At 37.4% G+C, this 22,189-nt stretch overlaps 1 protein-coding gene across 1 annotated transcript; it reads left to right on the forward strand.

Annotated features, from left to right (window-relative positions):
- Positions 1 to 1,279: 1,279 nt before the first annotated feature.
- Positions 1,280 to 21,930, forward strand: BRMS1L (BRMS1 like transcriptional repressor). The gene is made up of 10 exons (XM_014890854.2): positions 1,280 to 1,506; positions 6,170 to 6,260; positions 9,600 to 9,727; positions 12,505 to 12,584; positions 15,634 to 15,730; positions 16,108 to 16,191; positions 17,502 to 17,566; positions 19,003 to 19,042; positions 19,744 to 19,870; positions 20,409 to 21,930. Exons 1-10 carry the CDS (start codon positions 1,371 to 1,373, stop codon positions 20,530 to 20,532), a joined length of 972 nt encoding a protein of 323 aa, XP_014746340.1. The 5' UTR covers positions 1,280 to 1,370; the 3' UTR covers positions 20,533 to 21,930.
- Positions 21,931 to 22,189: the final 259 nt, after the last annotated feature.

The raw sequence follows: 22,189 nt of genomic DNA on the forward strand, positions 1-22,189 counted from the left end.
GTTTGTGAGACTTTGTCTTCTGACTTCAAGATTCCATTTCCTTTCCTGAAAGGAAAAATTAAAATGAGATGAAATGTGGGGCAGTGAAAAGGACCAAAACTTGCCAAAATTACTCCAAATAAAATACTGAAATCAAGGAAGAAAGGTAAAAAAAGAGTGTAGAGAAGACGCTGAGGAAATGAAATGCTAAAAAAAAGGGAAAATTCCAAAACCGAGTGAAAACACTAAAAGTGAATGGGATGAGAAGTGCAAGGGAAATACACTGAAGCTTGCCCAAATAATCCTCATTGAAATCACAATATTTCATCCCCTCTCCTGAAAGGAAGAAAGCAAGTGGACAGTTCAGACAGGTTTTTCCAGAAAGTGTCACTTCTATTCAGTACATCTTATATAGCACAATTAACTGCAATTGGTGAATGAACAGAAAAGTACTGATACTCAAATGAAAAAAAAATTATCCCAACCCTGCACAGATTGTAGTATTATCTCTTTAGTCCCTTCTCATATCTACTCTCAGTGGACAGATGTCAAGTTTTAGTTAAGTCTGATTTAATTTAAAGTATATCACACTGGGTTCAGGACAGCATACGACACTAGAGAAGCAGCAAGTTCTGCTGGGGAGGCCACTATTCACAGAATCATAAAACTGTTTGAGTTGGAAGGGACCTTAAAGATCATCTCGTTCCCAATCCCCTGCCATGGGCAGGGACACCTTCCAGTAGTTCAGGCTGCTGGAAGCCCCATCCAACCTCGCGTGGAACACTTCCAGAGATGAGGCATCCACAGCTTCTCTGGGCAACGAGTTCCAGTTTCTCACAACCCTCACAGTAAAGAATCTCCTCTTAAAAAACCGCAAGGACCTCTTCCCTCAGAGATCCGAGCCATAAGGGACGCCTTGCCAGGATGGAAATCTCGGCAGGAGCTCAGCGGGTGGTGGGGGCACACGCGAGGCCTCGCCTCGTCCCTCCGCTACTCCGGCAGGGAACAGCCACAATCGAACCCCCCGCCGCATAGGGCCACAGCCTCGCTCGGTCTGGTGCGGGAGACGGGGACAGGTACAAAGCGCTCCGAACTGTGCCCGGCCCCGATGAAGCCTCTCTCGGCGCCGAGAAGTCCTGTGAGTGTCCCAAAACGGGACAGGGGCACGAAAAGCCGTCGCTACTCACCCCACCCCTCACAGCGCCCCCCGGCCCCTTCTCTCAGGGCGGACCACAATTCCCAGAGCGCCGCGCGCGTGGTGACGCCAGACGGCGGCGGGACTAGGCCAATGGGCGGGCGCGCAGGCACCGGGTGGGGCGGAGCGGCCGGTGGCAGCGGCGGAGCAGCGGCGGGAAGGGCGGGCTCGGGACTTCTCAGCGGCGGCGGGGACGATGCCGGTCCATTCCCGAGAGAAGAAAGAGAATAATCACGATGAGATGGAGGTGGACTACGGAGAAAACGAGGGCAGCAGCTCTGAGGAGGAGGAGACCGAGAGCTCGTCCGTTTCCGAGGAGGGGGACAGCTCAGGTACCGCAGCCGCCCGGAAGGCAGAGCCGCTGTAGAGGGCGCCGTGGCGGCTTCTTCAGCGCTCGGTCCTGCCCCGGGGACACACCGGTTCCGCCCCGGCTCTGGTGGCTGTCGGTGTCACCTCTTCCCTTCCCCCCCCGTGACCCCGCCCCGGACCAGCCTCTGCTTCGGCTCAGCGGCTCCTTTTCGGGCCGCCGGCCAGGGCGCGGGAACGGGGCGGGGCGCATGGGCCGGGAACCCCGCTGAGCCCCGAGCCGCTGGCTCCGAAGCAGGCTGGCACCCGACCATGGCGGACTGGGCCCCGCTGCTCCGCTCCGTGGAAGAGCCGTGGGTTGTGCCCTGCTGGACTAGAGTGCGTCCTCGCAGAGGGACGCCTCGCTCAGGTCTCCACTTACGTACATATAAGTACGTATTTCCATGCAAGCTCAGGAATTTCAACTAGGTGTTTTAAGACCTCTCTTTGAGGGGATATTGGAAGCCCTGTCCATACGTACCACTGGCCTCTTTTGCAAATCACTTCGGCCTCTGCTCGGTTGAAAGTCCCCTTTTTCCATAGTTTCCCTCTGGACTGTAGATTTTGAATTACATTAGTAGCTGAAATCTAAAAGGATCATTTTTTCTATGCTTAATTTACACTGTGTTATTAAGAAGGTTTTTATTATCTGTTCAAACTTTCCTTGTGATTATGTCTTTGATCTTAAAACATATTTCTAGGTGATAACCGGTAGGAGTGTGTGGTGCCTTATTTGATGATGAGATGCAAGTCAGTGGATAGAAAGGAAGTTGGACAGGGTTAACGATTTGAGAAAAGTCCTGATGTCGATGTAGACCAGGACCAGTCCTAGGCGTGACATGGGGTCTGGTAGCTGAAGTGATTTAGTTCTGAGGCCCCTATATCACCGAATTGAAGCTGTCGAATATGCTGAGTTGGAAGGGGCCCGGAAGGATCATTGAGACCAACTCCTGACTCTGTACAGGACACTCAAGAGTCACACCATGTGTCTAAGAGTCTGGGATTAGGAAGGAGTAAATATGTTTTAAGTGAATGTAGTCTGTTCGTGTTTCTTTAAAACAATACAAGAAGCTCTCTAGATAATCTTTGTTGCATTCCACGGAGAAATGCTTTTAAGGGAGTACTTAAAGTGTGATGATTACAGAAAATTACATGCTCTTCTCAGCGTGTTGACCAATATGAACATACTCCTTAGAAGCATATTGTTTCTACAGACTTAAAATGATTAGCACCCCAAGAAATAAGTCTCAATTGAAATTAGTAATGATATTTTTTGGTTATATTTGTCATTTGCTTTACTTGCATTCAGCCTTCTTTTTTTTTCTGTCTCCAGTAAATGTCTGAGAACACAAAAGGTGGAGTTACAGGAAGCATCGTCCTTGAGAGCTGGCACTCTTTCTATCCTGTTAATTTTGATGTTACATACTTAGTACAGGTGTTTTATTGACTGGGATATAGAATAGTTTCTTAGGGATTAATTGAAAAAGCCAAAAGTTATGCTTACTATCCCAGAGGAGAATTTGGCCATTTTTTGGAAGCACTTTATATAGGCCACAGCTTATTAAAAAAAAGCTATTTTAGGTGCTGTTACATTTTAAGTGCTGGATTTAAGTGTGGATTTTTTCGTCTTTAAACTAGGTTGCCCTAATTACTGTGTTGGACTGCTTCAGTATAGTAGGAAAAAACAACTGTGATTTTTGAAAGTGTTTACAAATACCACAAATACTTCATACTTTTTGCAGTGTGAAGCTGTATGGTAAATCTGAAGTTTTGAGACAGGATGGGCCTATCAGCACCTGTTTTAATACAAAATGAGCAATCTTTCACCTCCTGTGATGTAAATTTTCAATTGGAAAGCCATGAGATTTGATCTTAAAACATTTTACTTTTTCAGCAATGCATATTCCATAGTCTGTATGTTGTCTAAGGAAAGAATGAAGAAGAAATTCCGTAAGTGGGGAATTAAAGATATTTCAGGGCTCTGAAATATGAAAATCTTAATCATTTTATGAATCCTATTGGAAGATGAATAAAGATGAACCAATTGAAGAGCAACTTGGCGTGTATCATTCATTTAATATAAATGATAGGTAGAATGAAGACTTCTATAGGCAGAAAGTCAAAGACTTTTGAAAGTATCTGTAGCTGAGGGGCTATTGGAGAGAGCTATGTGTTATTTCTTTATCTACAAGCAAGTCACCTATAGCGTCAGATGCCAGTAAATAGAAAATTTCCTTGCAACACACGTTTAAAATGTAAGATGCAGTCCCTTTCCCCTTCAACAGTGCTCTGATCCTTAGCCAGGGTTACAGTTCTAGATTTCTTTGCTTTGTACTCCCTAAACGTACACAAACAATAAAATCCTTTAATTAAGGAAATTTATCTAATTTAAGTTAAGGAAAGCTTATGAGTGAATTCCTTACTAAAACATACTTAGAATCAAAAGCATAGCAGAACACATTTGAAAACTGTTAAAGAATAAAGGGTAAAAACTGTGGGTATCTCAGTGTGTGTTCTTGTTTGGTTTCACTGGGAGGTGCCTTCACAATTTAAAGAAGCTTTATTTTTGTAGCACAGAAATCCTTTAGACAGCTCTGAGGAATGTGATTCCTTAAATTCCTTAACATTCCTTAAATCTGGCCAAATTATAAGTTGCTAGATTGATTTTGGCTTGGATATTGGGTCAGTCAAATAAAACTTTGTTCTTTAACATGATTTTCAGTCTAATTCTAGGATTGTGGTTGTGCCTTACTTTTGAGAACAGTATTTTAATATAAATAATATCTCGTAAAAGCTTGATATGTTCTTCCCCCACACTCCCCATTAATTGTATTTTTTTTAAGTTCTGTCTTGAAATTTTCTTGCCCTGCTTTCGAATACTTCAGGTTGTATTGTGTTTTAAAAGTTTGTTAACTGTTCTTTTTGATTGTACTAACAGTAGTCTGACAGATTGCATTAGGTCTTTAATTTGGACTCACAGTTGCCATCGTAATACTGATTGGTATTGCTGTGCTGACTGCTGGTTTTCATATCCAGGCAGAGAAGGTTACTATAGTTTTTAGTCTTAAAAGCTTGTGATGATTTCAGGAAGAAGTTAAGTGCAGAGAGGTTTGAGTAGACAATCTGATTTAATCAGATCCTTCCAAGTAGCTAGTGGCCCTGAAACTACTCCTTTCACCTCTTCAGCTTTACAAACTGCCACACTGTATGGCCAAACAGTAAGAATGAAGACTTGCATGCTGCATTCTATAGTTGGTGTAGGAGACAGCATAAAGCAGTTAAACGTGTTTGTTGGAAAAATGTGTGTGAGGAAGAAGCAAAAAGCTCAGAGTTGTTTGTAGCCTAAAGGAGTGATTCCTGCTGGGTCCAAGATCCTGGTTTGCCTCTCTGTGTACCTCTCAGGAGGTAGAATTTTTCTCGCCAGAGTAACTGCTTACATAAGTAAGGGCTCCTTCCAACAGTGCCTTCTCTCAAGCATCTGGCCTGTTTGCCCCTGTTCAGTCACAGTTCCTGAATGCACGGCCATCCCTTCTGCATGCCTGCTGCTGGCTGGTAATGGTCAGCTGCAGTGTAAGTGTAGGGGGGCTAATTCCTGCCCATACGGCTGTTATAAAGCAGTTTCACTTTTTTGACTTTTGTATATGGCTTAACAAATCCTTTTTTCTTTTTCTTTTTTTTTTTTTTTTCTGGGAAGGTTGGGAAAGAGTCAAGAATTTTGCGTCTTTGTTTCTCAGTTTTCTAGTCTAAAAAAGGCCAATAGAGGTAACAACTGATGTTTAGTAACATCAGATGCCTCAATGGCAGTGTCAAAAGTTTTGGCAAAAAATTGTGTATTTATGTTGCTATGTCTTCCCTATGTAAATTACAAAAAAACCCAATCTGGAATATAAATGAAAATAAAATCTGTGAAAAGAGTTTAACGTTAACTACTCTTGCTGCATTAAAACATATAAGCTCAAGTATCTGCTGTGTTCTAGACTTTTCAGGTTAAGAAATGTTTCATTAGAGTAATTTTGAATGGTCATTAAAATGAATTTCAGATATTTTTACATTAATATTTCAACTTCAAAGAATTCTTCCAATTGGACAAGATGAAACTTGTTTCAGAATTATATGCTACTTTTTCTCTAAAGTATATTGGTAAAACAAATCTTTAATTTTATTGGACAAAAGTAACAGGAAACTGTGCTTGCATTCCAGGGATTGCCTTTCTTTGTACTAACCAGGACACATTTGAATTTTCAATGGTAGCTTGTAACAGCTCATGCTTAATGGTGTCTTTCATTTGGTGTGATACACATTGTTTAGTTTTTGTTTCATGCATTCTTATGTATCTTATTCGTCTTATTATTGTTATTATTATTATGTATCTATTTCAGTCGTGAAGTTAACCTCTTGAGGTCTTAAGTGCTGTTGTTTCCTGTTAAGAGAAGAATTGCTGTTTATGGAGTTTATTCTAGAGTTAGATCTAGGTTTCTTACTTTGTAGCTTATGTATCAAGTGATTTCACATATTTTGCTTTATGAGAATAATATAAGAGAGAAACTGTTCATGGCCATAATTCAGGCACTCTTTGGCATTCACTAGAAACAAAATATCCCATTTATTTGGTTGCATATTATATTGTTAATTTTTTTTTTTAATTCTTAGAAATGGATGATGAGGACTGTGAAAGAAGAAGAATGGAATGTTTAGATGAAATGTCCAATCTTGAAAAGCAATTTACAGACCTTAAAGATCAGTAAGTATTTTAATGTTTCAAGTGCTTCATTTGAGGATCCATTGATAAAGTATTGTGTGCAGCTGGTGTTTCTTGTCTTTCATATGTGTGGATGCTACTTTTGGAGAAGAGTAAGGACTGGGAATTCTGAAATTGCTTGCAGGCAGTTGCTCTAGAATGCTTCTGTGTATTCATGTATTTTTTGTTTTGCTGTAAGGATGGGTTTGAAATGTTATTCCTGTGAAGGGCTGCTCTGGGTCTGTTGCATCAAACTTCCTGTCAGAACCAAGGAACCGGAATTTTAGGGAGATTTGAGATTTTGTTTATTTACTTTTTCATTCAGTATCATTCTCATACTTCTATATACGTGGGACAGACCTTGTCTTTGCAAAGTAAAAAATTAGGTTGGATTTTTTTTTTTACTGCAGTAGTTTTTACAGTTGGTACCAATTAAAGTTTCTTGTGATTACTGCAAACCAGCTACCAGTACAAGAGAAAATGAAAATACTGTTCTCTCAGTCTGCCATAATACCTACATCATAAATAACTAGTAAAAACCTACTTAAAAGAAGAGGTAAACTTAATAGCCACAGTTATTCAAAAGTGGATTGTATTACAGCCTGTCATTTGTATCATAGAATCATTAATGTTGGAAAAGACCTCTAAAATCATGAAGTCCAACCATTTACCTAACAATGCCAGGTCCACTACTAAACCATGTCTCTAAGCATCACATTTACACATATTTTTGAACACTTTCAGGGATTCCACCATTTCCTTGGGCGACCTGTTCTAATGCTTGAACATTCTTTCAGTGAAGAAATTTTTTTTCTAATATCCAATCTAAGCCTCCCCTGGTGCAACCATTTCCTCTAGTCCTGCCTCTTGTTACCAGGTAGAGCAGGCTGATCCCCACCTTGCTACAAACTTCTTTCAGGTAGTTGTAGAGAGCAGTAAGATCTCCCTTGAGCCTCCTTTTCCCCAGGCTAAACAACCCCAGTTCCCTCAGCTGCTGCTCACAGGACTTGTGCTCCAGGCCCTTCACCAGCTTCATTGTCCTTCTTTGGACAAGCACCAGCACTGTATGTGAATTTGTTTTCATATATGCACAGACAAGTTAGTTGCATCTGTTCAAGTTTAAATTGGTGGCATTTTGGCAACTAACTTAATAAGGTACTTGGTAAATGAAACTTTGAGAAGATCTGGTCTGTTCTTGGGCATGTGCTTTAATTGAAAACTTAGTCAGTTGTTATTATGGTTCAGATGTATATTTATATTGTGAGATAGTTCTTTCTGCTACAGAACTGAGACATATAACTTGCTTTGCATAAGAGGACACTGTGAGGTGTGGAAGTAATAGGGTCTGGAAAGAATTGCCCAACAAGAAGTTCCTTGCTGTAGTGTCTAGAGAAGACTGTCCTGCTGTTCTTTGGGCTGTGCATGTAAAAACTTGGGAAATGCAGCCAACTGATGAGTACTGGAGCCAGTCAGTACTGATTGGTTTGGCTTTTGGAAAACTGTCAGCTTTTCAGTTGTGTTACTCTTCCATCTGCTCAACAGCTTGGATGACTGAAAACAATTAGTGGAAACAGATCCTTAAGGAGTGAATATGAAAAAGAGTGGTCTTGAGAGGAAGGAAGCAAGTACTTTTGGGAGTTTAGGGTTTACAAATGGTTTTTGAGAAAGTGGTAAGGCTGTGGTATATGGAGGAAGGCATTCTAGAGACACACTGAGAGATAGAGGTATTTGTGTGGGCTGGAAGAACAGTGATGGTGGGAGTACCAGAAACAGAGCATTAGAATAATGGAAGATGGATTACTGGGAGAAGCAGTTGTGAATAGGGAGATGATGACATTGGGAAAGTAGAAGAAGATGTATAAATAATGGGATTTTTGTCACAACTAACAGCAGAGATGGTGTAATGATTGGGTCTGCCTCCTCATCCATTTCAGGGAAACTGAATTTGGATGTTATGAGATAAGTAGTGTTTACAGTGATGTGGTAGCATTTATTCATTTTAGATAAATCATTGTTTGAAAGTACTGGATAAATAGTTATAGTACATCAACTGCTACATGGTACCAAGTGCTGACAGCACCCAGTCCGTAACTGCTTGCTTTTATGCAGCTGGTGCTTGGTGCTGTGTAATCAAATGTTAGTGACTGACCCAGTCAGGTGCACTGTGCACCCAGGCTTATGGTCTGGCTAAATAATTCTGCTGTAGCTCTGTGTTAACCACCATGTGCAGAGCATGCTCTTCAAGGGTTAAGCCCAGCAAACTGGGGTTTGTTCAGCTGCAGGCTGTGTAGCTGACTGCAGGACACATCCTGGTGGGAAGGTGAACAGGCAGTTATTTCTCAAAGAGGTCTTGATATATCAGTATACATGAACTTTATTTTGTCTAATTAATTAACCTGTGCACTTTAAATAAGTAAAAAGCAGCATCCTTGTCCCAAGGACATCTGTTATGTGTGTGTAAACAGGTAACAACTAATGTGTTCATAACACTTACAGAGTTTGTACATGTTTGCTTTAATTTTACACCTTTTAATTGTGGGGTGCAAGGTGAAAAATGAGAACAGGAAAAGTTAGTTATATTGATGTTTCTAACATGGAACACTAACAGTTACAAGTAAGTGGAGCTTCATTGAGATTGAAATGTTTGTAATTGATACTACATTAAATTCTTCAAAGTGCAAGCAGATTTATTAATTGTCTGCCAAAAATATCAGCTTTTATGGAATGACTGAATTCCTGGTAAAATAAAAATATTTTAATTATACTTCCTTTTTGGCAGGAAGGTAATACATCAGAAATTATCTCACGATATTTATAAAACTATGCAACATGTAGATTTTCACAGGAGATGAATTGAGGTTTCCTTCATTAAGCACCTGCATCTCTTTTTCCTTGGTTTATAGTAGTGTGGGAGCAGATGTGTGAACACAAATGAGAATGATTATTTGTATCCACAAACTGTTTATCTTTCTCTCTCATGACATAACTGAGTTTGTTTTTATGTACTATAGTACCTTTTTATCTCCTCTTCCATGTTGATTCATGCTCTATTATTAAGAGATGTTCAATTTTTTTGTACTTAGACATGGAGATACATTTAATTTTGTTCTTTCTGCACTTCTGATTGTTTGCATTTGCTTTTCAGAAAGGTATAATAGACATGGATAGTGTTGTTCAAAAAGAAAATATGTATTGGAAAATTCAAACGCTAGCAAATACTTGTTTTGTTTCAGTGTTCCATAGAAGAAACAAAGGGATAACAAATAGCTATTTTAAAAATATTTCTTCTAACTTGTGTTTTATTTTAAATAAAATACATGTTTTTATTTCTATTCTTTTAAGACTTTACAAAGAAAGATTAAGCCAAGTGGATGCAAAACTACAAGAAGTCATAGCTGGAAAAGCACCTGAATATTTAGAACCATTGGCAGCTTTACAAGAAAATATGCAAATCCGAACCAAAGTGGCAGGTATGTAAAATGGGTATTGCTGTTTTAAAGTATAAACTTGCTATGCATTTTAAGGTCAAGTTTTTGTTTTCTTAAGAATTTTTGAAGGAATGTGTTTTAAAGTGAGAAATATTGCAGCATAATTTTAAATATGAAGTAGTTTTTAAGTCAAAATTAATATGTTGCATACCTCCTTGCATAAGTTGCCTGATAACATCACACTTACATCTTTTTTTAATGTTTCACTTTATAGCTGCCTGTCTTTCTGTAGTAAGAACAGTAAGCTTTTACTGAGTAAAAGCTAATAATTTTTTAGTCAGAAGGTTTGGGACCAAGTCTACACAATAGTCACTTTTGAAGAGATACGTAGTGCTGTGTCATTAAATGCTTGCAATCTAGTTTGACTCCTGCTCTTCTAGTCTGTGTCTCTTATCTGCTCCTATCCTTCTGTTCTGTCAAGGGAAAAAGGAAAAACCTCTTGTCCTTGGAGCTTTTCTCTAAGCTGAATTTTAGTTATCAAAACTAATGTTTATACAGTTTTTTTTTGCTCATAGAAGGCGAGAATGTTTATCTTCTTCTTGTATACACCCATATAATCATATGAAATGGTAATATTATACGAAGATGAAATTCTCTATTTCCCTATTGTAAATTTGTTTCACATTACAGCTTGATTCTGTTAGGAGGATTCAGCTGTCTAAGGATTACCTAGCACAGGCTGTCAGAGAGCCAAAAGACAGACACCTGTGATCTCTGTAGGCAGAGAAGCTATACCAGTGTCTTTTCTAAGAAATTTAGTAGAAACATGTTGAAGGCTAACTGAAAAATGTCAATCCACCTTACACTTGCCGTAATATTAGTGCTGCTTCAGTACTACTCAGTGTGTCTTCATTGGTACTTCTGACTCTGAGAATTTGAAATCTTTTGATCCTTTGCATTTCTCTCCCTCCAGATCTTATCTGTAATGTCTTTTCTCAGCTGCTGATGCAGCATTTCTGGGTTTTAAGTTCTGAGCCCAACTTTACATGACTCATCCTAAGTAGCCCACCTGGGCTTTGCAAGAGGATCTCAGTTGAACTTGCAAAAGGTTTGATATAAAAGCAGCCTTAATCCAGGCTTTTAATTTTCAGTTTTAAATGTGGCCATCCATCAGTGCTTTCATATAGGTGGGTATGGGATATGCAGTATATTACACATTCTCCTGACTGGTCTTCAGCACCATTGAAGAGCTCTGTTTCAATGTAAAAAAAGCCCAGCTTAAAAACAGCAGTTTCCTTGAAGCAGAGAATAGAAAACGGAGGTTTATTTCCATTTGTCCCCAGCTGAATGACCTTGATAAAATTATTCCAGAGAAAGCAAGATACTGCAGAACTGGCTTATTTGCTCTTACTGTTTGATAGCCTTGACAGAGGTGGGTAATAGGAGGACTTGAGTTCCAGTAGGTAACCCATAGGGACCTACTGTTACCTAAGAAAGGGGAGGAAGTGGTGACAAAACCTCCAAACTAAACTATGTTTAGCTAAACTTGGGATATAATTGCATCTGTCTGAGAAAAGAAACTTGTGTTCCTCAGCTCTCTAAGGCACTGTTCACACAAAATGTGGATCTTGACTATTACAGCAAGTCACAAAAACAACCGTTTCTTCTAGAACAGTTCATACCTGTATTTTTTCAATTTCAGGCAAATAAACGGATCTAAATATGCCAGTCAGCCATAAATATTAAGAAAATAAAAGCCAGCATAATATAGCAATGTAAAGAAAGAACAGGAATTGAATTGAATTCAGGAATATCTTCGCTGTGGAAAGATGATTGACACAATACTTTGTGGTTTGTTTTTTAGAGGGATTGCTGCTAGTAGTTTAGTTCCTCTAGTACTGTGTTCATTTATAGTAAGTTGAATTATAAGGGAAGTTGGTTTTGAAAGTGCTTCAGTTGCAAGACATCACCATTGTGTCTGCAAACTTAACTCCTCAAGTTTCTAATCTGAAGCAACAGAATTTTCTGTTGAATGCATTGAATATATTAAATCAAGTTCTATTAAAGCTTGAAATGATGCCTTGAAGCAGCCCATTAACTATGCTGGCCTCCACTGGTGTTGTGATAGCATTATTGACCATTCGTCTCTCAGTGGGATCAAGTAATGTGTCCAAGAGTTCAAATCAGATATTACATTTCAGGTACCTCTCAGGTTTTTTCAGCTGCTTAGTGGACACATTTCCAAAAATGTCAAAAATTGCTCCTAATGCTTAGAAGCGGTACCCTTTATCACAAGGTGACTATTTTTAAGAATGGAACAGTGTTGTTAATTAATGTAATTTATTAAGGTCATGCATTATAAAGTAAGTCTTATTCAAAATATTAATTTGCAAAACCTTTTTCTTTCAGTTTTCTAGGTTTTTTTAAAACCCCAAAGCCATATTTTAAATTCCAGTTAGAAAATAGAAGAGGTCATTCAGTACTTAAGTTTGAAAATGTAATAATAATATTCAGGATAGCGTGATCAGAAATATGAAATAGACGTGTTTTCTAAAGTTAGTGTGACCACTGGTGTAGTTTATTGACTCACAGGAGAAGGAGTTAAAATAGTATTAATTTTTGTCAGATCATCAGAATTAAGGATTTACTTATTCTTATTTTTATTCTTCAAAGGAACCAGCGCTCTAAGTGCCTAATATTATATATCTGTATTTTCCACTGTGTGCATGTGTCGGGACTTGCAGGCAGTCTTAAAATAGAATTCTGAAGTCAAATATTTGCTAAAGAAAGTAATATTGCTGTAATTTGTCTGATTACAGGTATCTATAGAGAGCTTTGTCTGGAATCTGTGAAGAACAAATATGAATGTGAGATTCAAGCCTCTCGACAGCACTGTGAGGTTGTGCCAGCTGTTTCACATTGATAGCTAATCTCATCTAACTTTACTGTCTGTCATGCTTTTCAGGTTCAGTGCATGTTTTTATTATTGTGGTTATTTGCTATTTGAATGCAGTTGTTGTGTAATATTTAGCCCATGCAAGAGGTTATTCAAAACATCTAATAATTAGAGTCACAGAATGTGCTGAATTAGAAGGGACCCATCAAGATCATCTAGTTCAATTCCTGGCCCTGTGCAGGACACCCAAGAATCAAACTATGTGCCTAGGAGTGCCGTCCAAACACTTCTTGAACTTAGACAAGCTGGGACCACTTTACTGGGGAGCCTGTTCTAGTGTTCTACCACTGTCTGAGTGAAGAACCTTTTCCTGATATCCAACTTAACCCTCCCCTGGCTCAGCTCCATGCCTTTTCCTCAAATCCTGTCCCTGGTCACGAGAAGAAAGATATTGGTACCTGCCCTTCTGCTTCCTTGTGTGAGAATATTGAAGACCAAGATGAGGTCTCCCTCAGACCAAGTAACCTCAGCTGCTCCTCATGTGGCTTCCCCTCCAGAGCCTGCACGATCCTCCTGGCCCTCCTCTGGACACTCTTTAGTATATTAGTAGCTTTCTTATATTGTGGCACCCCAAACTGCTCCCAGCACTCGAGGTGAGGCTGCCCCAGCTCAGAGCAGAGCAGGACAATCCCCTCCCTTGCCTGGCTGGGATGCTGTACTTGATGCACCCCAGGACACAAGGGGCCTTCCTGGCTGCCAGGGCACTGCAGCCTTCTGTCAACCAGAACCCCCAAGTCCCCTTCTGTGGTGCTGCTCTCCTGCCTCTAATTCCCAGTCTGTCTGTACATCCAGGATTACCCTGTCCCAGATACAGAATCCAGCACTTGTTCTTTTTAAACTTCTTTTAGTTGGCAATTGCCCAGCCTTCTAATTTGTCAAGGTCTCTCTGCCCTTGAGGGAGTCAGCAGTCCCTCCCACTTTAGTGTGGCAAACTTACTTAGTATTCATTTGAGTCCTGTGCCTGAGTTGTTAATAAAGATGTTGAAGAGCTTTATATTAGTTTGGCTTTTCATATATATATATATATTTATATATTTATATATATAGCTAAGGCTTCTTATTTTTCATTATCAAGTTCTATTAATAGATTCTTACATGATTTTTACCTTTTTTATAAAAAGGTTACCAAGAAAATAACTAAAATATCTGACATAATTTTACCTAAAAACGCCTTACATTTTAATAACAAAACCAAAGAAGTATTTGAGATGCATTAGGCAACTACTGATAGAGTTGTTATTTCAAAAGCAGTTAGAAGAAAAATATATTTCCTTGAACATAAAGATTGCTGTCCATGTATCTAAATACTGGATACTGTAGTACAAACACTCAAGTACATTTATGTCCAATGCTGTACATAGCTTAGATCCTAAGGTTTTCATCATAGTACTCCTCAGCCCCCTTACAGTTTACTTAAGGTGTTTTCTTCCGAGTGGTTCACCATATTCCTGAATTTCTGTTTCCTACTATACCAAAAAAGCAAGAATATACATGTGTACTTCTGAAAAGCTTTCCATTTTCTTGATGCCTTGGGAAGAAATCAGGTATTATGAAGGACTACTTATTACTGCCTGTCTTTGCTCCTGTGAATACTCCTGAAGCTGGACAGAAAGAATCCTGTAAGACTTGCAAGGTCTCTTATCCATGACTGAATGATTTGCTTTGGCTGTGTATTAGACCTTAAGATGGTCTTTGTCCCTTGTTTTGCTGTTATATGAAACGTTCAGAATTCACCATCCAATACAAGTCTCTTGGGGTGAAAAGCTCTATTAAGTCAGAAAAGCTGCTTGTAGAATGACTGTTGTTCTGGAATATAACCATTCAGCAAGAATGCCTCTGATACCTGTAATACCTTTTCACACCAGGTATCTGAAGCAGAACACATACCTAAACACAAACACTAAATGGTCTCAGAACAGACAACACTCAATTGTCACTTCAGATATATGTAAAGAGGCTTCTGCCTTTTAAATTCACCTGGAAAATGTTTTTTTATAAAGAGGCATTGAAAAATATGTGACAGGAGGTCTTAAGAATTTGAATGCTTTATAACTTGAGGGAGTGGTAGGTGTGACAGTCATTTAGGGGACTAGGGTTCTTTGTCCATTCCTCAACAGATTGCTTCACTCCAGCAAATTAGCTTGAACATTGGTAAAAGGAAGTTTCTGTTACTGTGCTGTGGGCAAGAGCAGTTGAGGTGCAGACATTGCTCATTTGGCTGTAGGGAACTACAGCTTCTGACAGAGACATGGGAGCAGATAGCTGGGTGCATTGCCTCGAGCTGCTTATGGTGTTTTTTCAGTAAGTCCAAGCTCTCTGTTTTCCAGAGTTGTTGAAGACATTGCTCACTGAAAGTGAATGTTAAAATCTAACAATTGCTTGTATTTTCTACTCATAGTTTTGGAAATGTGCAAGCTTATGAAAGTGCAGTAGAGTAATTTCCTTAAGGCTTGGAACTCAGCTTAATTCCAAGTTAATCTTTTAGAGAATTTAGTGGGTTTTGATGCTGGCTTTGAAAGAGTAACTGATCTGTATAAACATTGTGTAATTTAGTATAGGAGGTAGCTTTATAAAAAGCTTTCCATGAAAACCTTAGCTTTTGTGATTTGTAATGAAAGGTGGCATAGAGGTCACTACTTTACAGTTACCCACTGTGAATAAATCTTTTCCATCCAGAAGAAAAATAAAAAAGAAAAGAAAAAAGTTTGTGTCAAAAGGCAAAGGGTTATTCTGGAGAGCTAGCTACATGCTCTTAACTACTCTTGATACCAGTAGTTGATAAATATGTAATTATATTTTCACTTGTGCTATGTGAGTGTGCTGTCTTTAAGGAGCTAGGATCTCATGCTAAGAAAGTGAATACAGGGAGATGTCATATGCTCTGTGGCCTCTGAAAAAGCTATTTTTATGTTCCTTCCACTGATGCCTTAAATTGTCAATATTTAGATTACTGAACTCAGTAATGTAAAAATCTGTAATCTTGCTTTTATAGAGTGAGAAGCTTCTCTTGTATGATACTGTACAAAGTGAACTAGAAGAGAAGATTAGAAGACTTGAGGAAGACAGACATAGCATTGACATTACCTCAGGTAGATGGAAATTCAGTTTGGGGTTTTTTAATTTGTTTAGTGTTCTGATGGCTGTTGATTAGTAGACTGTACACATAGTATTTCTGTTGAGTTTTAGGTTATCTTTTAGAATGCTATTCAGCTGTGGGCTTTGGTCAGGGGGTTGAATTTAAACTTCAGTTTTGGTTTAATAGTTGTCAGCATCCCTTGTGTATTTTGAGAGTATTAATCTATGCCTGCATAATCTTGTAATACCTTTACTCTGTTTAGAAACAGCATCTCAGCAGAAAATGTTATTTTTTCATTTTTTGACAATGTTTTCTGCTATAAAAAGTGAAAATGTGAAAACATGAAAATGTTTCTGATTTATAGCATGTTTTTTTTTTGTATCTTTTCAGAATTATGGAATGATGAGCTCCAGTCCAGGAAGAAAAGGAAGGATCCATTTAGCCCAGATAAGAAGAAACCTGTTGTTGTATCAGATATCCTTTTACTGAAATCATTGTTCTTTCTAGTAGTATTTGCAGTTTTATAGCTAGTTTTATTACATATGTCATTAATATCAAGTTGAAGTGATGATGCATTATCAAAACTGATTTTTGCATGGCAGACATTATTCTAATTCAGATTAGAGAAACCATGTTGACACATCCATCCCATCATGAAAATTGAAATTACTATTCTCTTACCTAGGTACTAGTTTTATGTAGAAAATGTTTCTAAAAGTTGATTTTTCTAACTCTTAAAGAAAAGTAGAGTTACGAGACAAAAGCAGAATCAAGTTAGGCCGCTTGAACTTCACCAACTAACCATATAAATAGCACTGGATTCTGTGAATTATGAGTTACCTTACCATTTTCGAGTATATTCCAAACCAAAAATGCTAATACAGTATTAGGTATAAAATCTCAGCAACTTCAGGCAGTTTATAATGCTAAAAATCCTTTCAGTAGTGAATCCTTTGTGAAGTAAATGAATTTGTTCTTTTTAATTGTAGTTTAGAAATAGTTGTGTACTTGTCAGATCTGTGCAAAGCAAATACCTAGAAATTTTACACAGCTTTTGATTTGTAATTTTTTACTCTTTAGAGAAAAACAAATTTTAAAGTGGTATAAAATTTTTAAAATTTCAAATGGAATTTAAGCTTGCTCTCTATTATAGGAGATTTTTGTTTTTATACATCCATAGCACCTTTTGCTCAACTTATTTTTCAGAGATGAAATGAGGAGAAACAAAGTAAAAAGTGAAGGCTCTTGTATTGGAATAGCTGTACTATATGGAATTTTGTTTTGAAGTTCATTTAGTGTTCTAATACATGTTTTTTACTTTGCAGTTGATGGTTTAAGGAAGGGGGCTTTGCCTTTTCACCTCCTGTTTTTTGGATATTTGATATTCAGATATGTGGTGCTGACCATACTTTTCTATTGAAGATATATGATGTGGAATACTGTAAGAATAATTATTTTATTTAAGCTGATCTTAATGTTGGTACTGTTTTGCAGTGGTACATTGAAACTGCAATGAATTTTAATTGTAATTTGAATTATTGCAAATAAAAAAAAAATTGAACTGTTAGGAATGGGATGGTTGTATCTCAGCTGTTTATCTTATCCTTATGTTGAGCTCCAGTACATTGCATAATTCAAAGATGGATGTGTTTGCACTGAGCTTTTGCGTCATGTTGGTACACTTTTTGTGAAAGATCTGCAGAACAGAGCTATTCATATCTTTCTACAAACACTAGAATATTTTCATTATTTCTGTTTAAAAGAGTTTTCCCTAACATTTCCACGTCCTTATATAGTTTATATGTTACAAGACCTTGATATACTTGAAGACTGGACAACAATAAGGAAGGTAAGATGAAGGGATGAATGCCAATGGCTGTGGATTTAGTTGTGCTCATGTCTAATCTTTTTGCTACTTAAAATTTTGTAACTGGATTTCTTATGTGATCAAAACACTAAATAGATTTTTATTTCTTCAGTAGTCAGTTAATCCTTTCACTTCAAGTTGTGTTGTTGCTATTTCTTCTGATTCTACTGAAATCATACAGAGGAATCTGTTAAAGGGGTGCAAAAGGATAGAAAGTGGAGAATCCATAATTTTCCATGAAAAAGTGAGCCTCAAGCCTGTCTTAAGTAGATCTGCTTTCTCGTAGTTTAGGCTAATTGGATAGAAACTATGATAGGATAGTCTGTTAGGATTTTGCTTTATGTGAAAGATTTTAAAATCTCATATAGCATATTTTCATATAGTAAGGTTTTTATTTTAAGAAGATTTCTGTGATTTGACCTCTCCTTATACTTTTTTTCACAAAAACGAGGAGCTATGTTTTTCTCAGATTACAAGAGAATCATGGTTTATAGAAAGAGAAATTTGTTTAGTCAATTGATATATTTGAAAAAGTAAATCCAGCTTTTAATTGCATAATGCCTTTTTTAGATCTTCGTAAGACTGTTGAAGGATCTTGCTATAATGAAATGCTATCCTTGCCTTGCACCTGCAGTCAGAAAGCTTCTCCCAGTATCCTAGTACATCCTAGCTTATGGAATAGCAAACCACTTAGGTGAATTCAAAAACTTGGTGGGGAGTTGGCTCTGAGTCGGTTTCTATCCAGTTTTTTTTTTTTTTCCTGTACTTATTTCCTAAACAAGAAGTAAAATGTGACCTTTATGTTTTCTCTTTCTATTGCATCAGAGGAACAGACACAACATATTTTTTAGTTTTATATAATTTGAAAGAATAGCAGCAAACCCAAGATCTAGGGTTTTGCCTTTTCTGGAAATAATTTTTTAAATCCCCTAAAACAAAACAAATGAACCCCTAAAAACTTGAGTGCTTTTTTTTTTTCCAAGATTATGTGTGGTCTGGAGTTTGCATGAAGTAACATTTGTGAGCTTAACTGAAGTACACAAATAAATTAAAAGACTAGATTGTTTATATAGCATTTTGTTTTTCTGACTGAGTTAATGTAATTTTGTGTTTTCTTGACAGAATTACATAAGAGCAATTTTGAGGATTTAATTTAGAAAAGCTTCAGTTATTGAAATCAAAACTTAATAAAGAAGGTGATTTCTTTCACCCTCAAAATGCTTTTTTATTTAGCTACCAAGTCACCATTGAACACATTTTTATTTTAGAATTCTAATTGTATTTTTTGCATGTAAATGCAAGTATATACTTGCATATAGAACCAAATACCATTGCATGTTACTCCACAACTAAAGATGGCAGTTAAGACAAAATGAATCTGCCTGCTGACTGACTTTAATTTTCTTTTGTGTTTCAAGGCAATGGCTACGCTGGGACCGCACAGGGTAAAGCCAGAACGTACGTAAACATGGTCTAGTTTCACAAGACAGAGCTCGCTGTGTCCAGTGGTGCAAATTGCATCCAGGCAGATTGTATTTATTACAGTACTGGTATAGTGATGGAGGATGGGATGAAATAGCTGGAAGATGTGGCTTTTGTCTTTCCCCTCTCTCAGGTGCTAATACCTGTAGCTGGATTGCTGTTGTTTGTGTTGACACAAATTCTAGAAAATGATCAGCAAAAATTCAAGTTTCTAACAGTGGCTTACAGCAATTCATATCAGCAAGCTATGCCAGCGTTTGCACAAGATAAAGCAGAAAACTAAGAGCATCTGGACCTTACAGGTGCATTTCAAAGGATGCTCACATTGACTGCAGGCTGCAACCCTGAAAAAGCAGAGCTGTGGGAAAGGAGTGGTATTCATATTTAGCACTGAAGTGAGAAGCATGTTCTTGTTAAGTAAAGTCACATATTTGGAGGTGAGGAGGAAAAGGGAGAGTAGGCACGTAGGTGATACCTTCTATTTGAAAATGAAAATGTAACTTAATTACCTGAATGAAAATAAAAAGGTATGCTTCCAATTTTCATGCAATTATTAAGAGACAGACTACTGTTGGAAAATATGTGTATTCTGTGTAAATAACTTGATAAAAGTGTATTTAAGCACATAACTGATTTCTGGGAAGTCAATATTAAATCACTTTTATGATTTAATTTAGCACCTGTCAAATTAGAAAAGCATCTACACAGTGCTAGATCTGAAGAAGGAAGACTCTATTATGATGGCGAGTGGTATGGTCGAGGGCAGACAATATGCATTGATAAGAAAGATGAATGTCCTACAAGGTAAGGATTATTTAATTTCTGCAGCTCTGTACATTCATGTTAAGCAATAACTAGGATGATGTAAAGAGTATGTGGAAATACTTGTGGTCTTCATGTAATGAGTAAGAGTTGAATATATTTTGTGCTTTAAATCGTGCCCTCAGGTTGTTCAAATTTTTTTCAAGTACTTCATATTCAATGTAATTTCAAGACTTTTCTTGTTTTTACTGTGGGTAGTTTATTGTTGTGTTTTCTCTGTATGACTTCTTTTAAACAATTAAAGTATTTGTATCTGTTAGGGTTTTCTTGTAAGAGAATAAAATAGAGGGCTGAAACATTAGCTACCTTCAGTAAAGACACATGCAGTTGCCAAAGAGTTCTGTTAAAATTATTCTTAGAGTGGTGACAGTATCTTTTGGGCCTAGCTTTTACAACTAATGCATATTTTCATTTACTATGTGGAAATACAGCTGCGGTTTTGAGGTTATTTTTAGCTTATAAGCTTTCTAAATTCTTCTTGTTTTTCTTCCCCTGACCCTTCTTCCCTCATTTTCTCTAGTGCCATAATTACAACAATTAACCATGATGAAGTTTGGTTCAAAAGACCGGATGGAAGCAAGTCTAAGCTGTATATTTCTCAACTACAGAAAGGAAAATATTCAATAAAGCATAACCACAACTGACCATTGCTCACCGGATATGAAACAAGTGGTATTGCCATGCGTGATGTGCCATGGGGTGAAAATTGTATTTAATAGTGTTTTGTATTTCTTATATATTTACAGCAGTATCTAATGTGTATTGGTCGTGCTGTATGTAAGCTTCATATGGACGGCCTTCAGAAACATGAGGAGGGTAAATCCTGTTAATAGACATTTTGCCTCTAAATTGGGTCCAGTGCCTAAGATATGAAGTATGCTCTTTAAGTATAATGCTTCAAAACTTATCATACTTGTAAAATGAAAAAAAAATTCCTTTTCCATTGGTGACCAGTTGGTGTGAAAAAAATTATAACCATAATTGCCAGCAACTCACTTTATTTTCAGTGACTGTGTCATGCTTCTCTTGTGGATGTAAATTTAGCCTGCTCAGCTGTTGCTTTTGAATAGATTGTAACATGCATAAGCATTCTTTTATCCAAAGTGTACTGATTTATTTAAATTATTGTCCTCAACAACTCTGCTAATACCAACTGTGTTACATTTTGTAAGGTTTACTATACTGCTCGTAATGAGACAAAGCCAATATTTGGAACTATGTTTTTGAAGAGCACTTTTCTAGTGTAGGACCCTATTCTATAGCAGACAAATCATTGGTGATGTTTTTTCTTGATTGCCAGCAAAATTTATCCATAAGGTAGAGTTGCTCCAACCTGTGTTATATGTAGCCCACAAAGAATGACTGGGGGGATGGTTACATAAATGCTGTTGCATGGCCTGCATGTTTGGTCCACAGTTGTATGAAATACGATTAATTTTTGTTAGGAAAATATTTCCCCCGAAGTCAGATATCTGGGGGAATTTACACCAAACGCTTATCTTCAGAATTTCTGTAGCCCATTCCATCTTACTGTACACCGGAAGTATTTCATGCAGCTTAGGAAGCTGAATGTCTTATAAGTCTTGCTCTTTTAGTCACAGAGAAAAGTCCTAAATCCTTGGTGTTACTGTGATGTGCTTCGAGCATCTAGAATGATAGTTGGGATTGTTGAAGAATTGTTAACGCGTTGGTTATGTGCACTTTAATCTCCACTTATGATGATTCTTCTTGGAGAAAATAAAGCATCCACTTGCTTTAAATAATCACCGCAAATAAATATTTTTATTGTAACATATAAATTAATCGTCTCTTCTTGTGCAGGGTGGTAAGTACTTTCCAAATGCCAAATCAGTTTCTGCTGAGTGAGTTTCTGCTTTTCTACAATTGTATGACATTATAAATCAAATGTACATAAAGTATCAATTGACATGTTGGCTTTTAACAATATGAACTGTATGTATACAGTTGTTTGATAAACTTTTTGTAATTAAATATTTGCATTTTTTAACTTAGTATATAAATAAATGATCTGTGGTAGTGGACATCTTTTATGTTGTTTCGGTCTTTGATTTTCTAGTCTGGTTGGAATTGTTGAATGGGAGAGGGAAATATTCTTAAATAATCAGAAGGCCTAAAGCTTTTAAAAAAACTTTTGACTTGAACTTTTTTTTTATTATTTTTGAGATTTTGTATGTACAGCTTTTGTTTTTACAAACTTTTGCAAAGTACTTTATGGAAACTTTCTTCTGTGATGTTTATAAATCAAACATAAGCACTGTTAAGAATCATATAATTGTTGAC

Source organism: Sturnus vulgaris, chromosome 6, assembly GCF_052056855.1.
Source record: "Sturnus vulgaris isolate bStuVul1 chromosome 6, bStuVul1.hap1, whole genome shotgun sequence".
Taxonomy (NCBI): Eukaryota; Metazoa; Chordata; class Aves; order Passeriformes; family Sturnidae; genus Sturnus; species Sturnus vulgaris.

Excerpts from the sequence above, each read along its gene's own strand:
- BRMS1L (XM_014890854.2), top strand. The coding sequence starts at position 1,371 with ATGCCGGTCCATTCCCGAGAGAAGAAAGAGAATAATCACGATGAGATG. Across the intron at positions 15,731-16,107 it reads TAGCATTGACATTACCTCAG|AATTATGGAATGATGAGCTC; the intron begins GTAGATGGAAAT and ends GTATCTTTTCAG. Across the intron at positions 16,192-17,501 it reads GAAACCTGTTGTTGTATCAG|GTCCTTATATAGTTTATATG; the intron begins ATATCCTTTTAC and ends TAACATTTCCAC.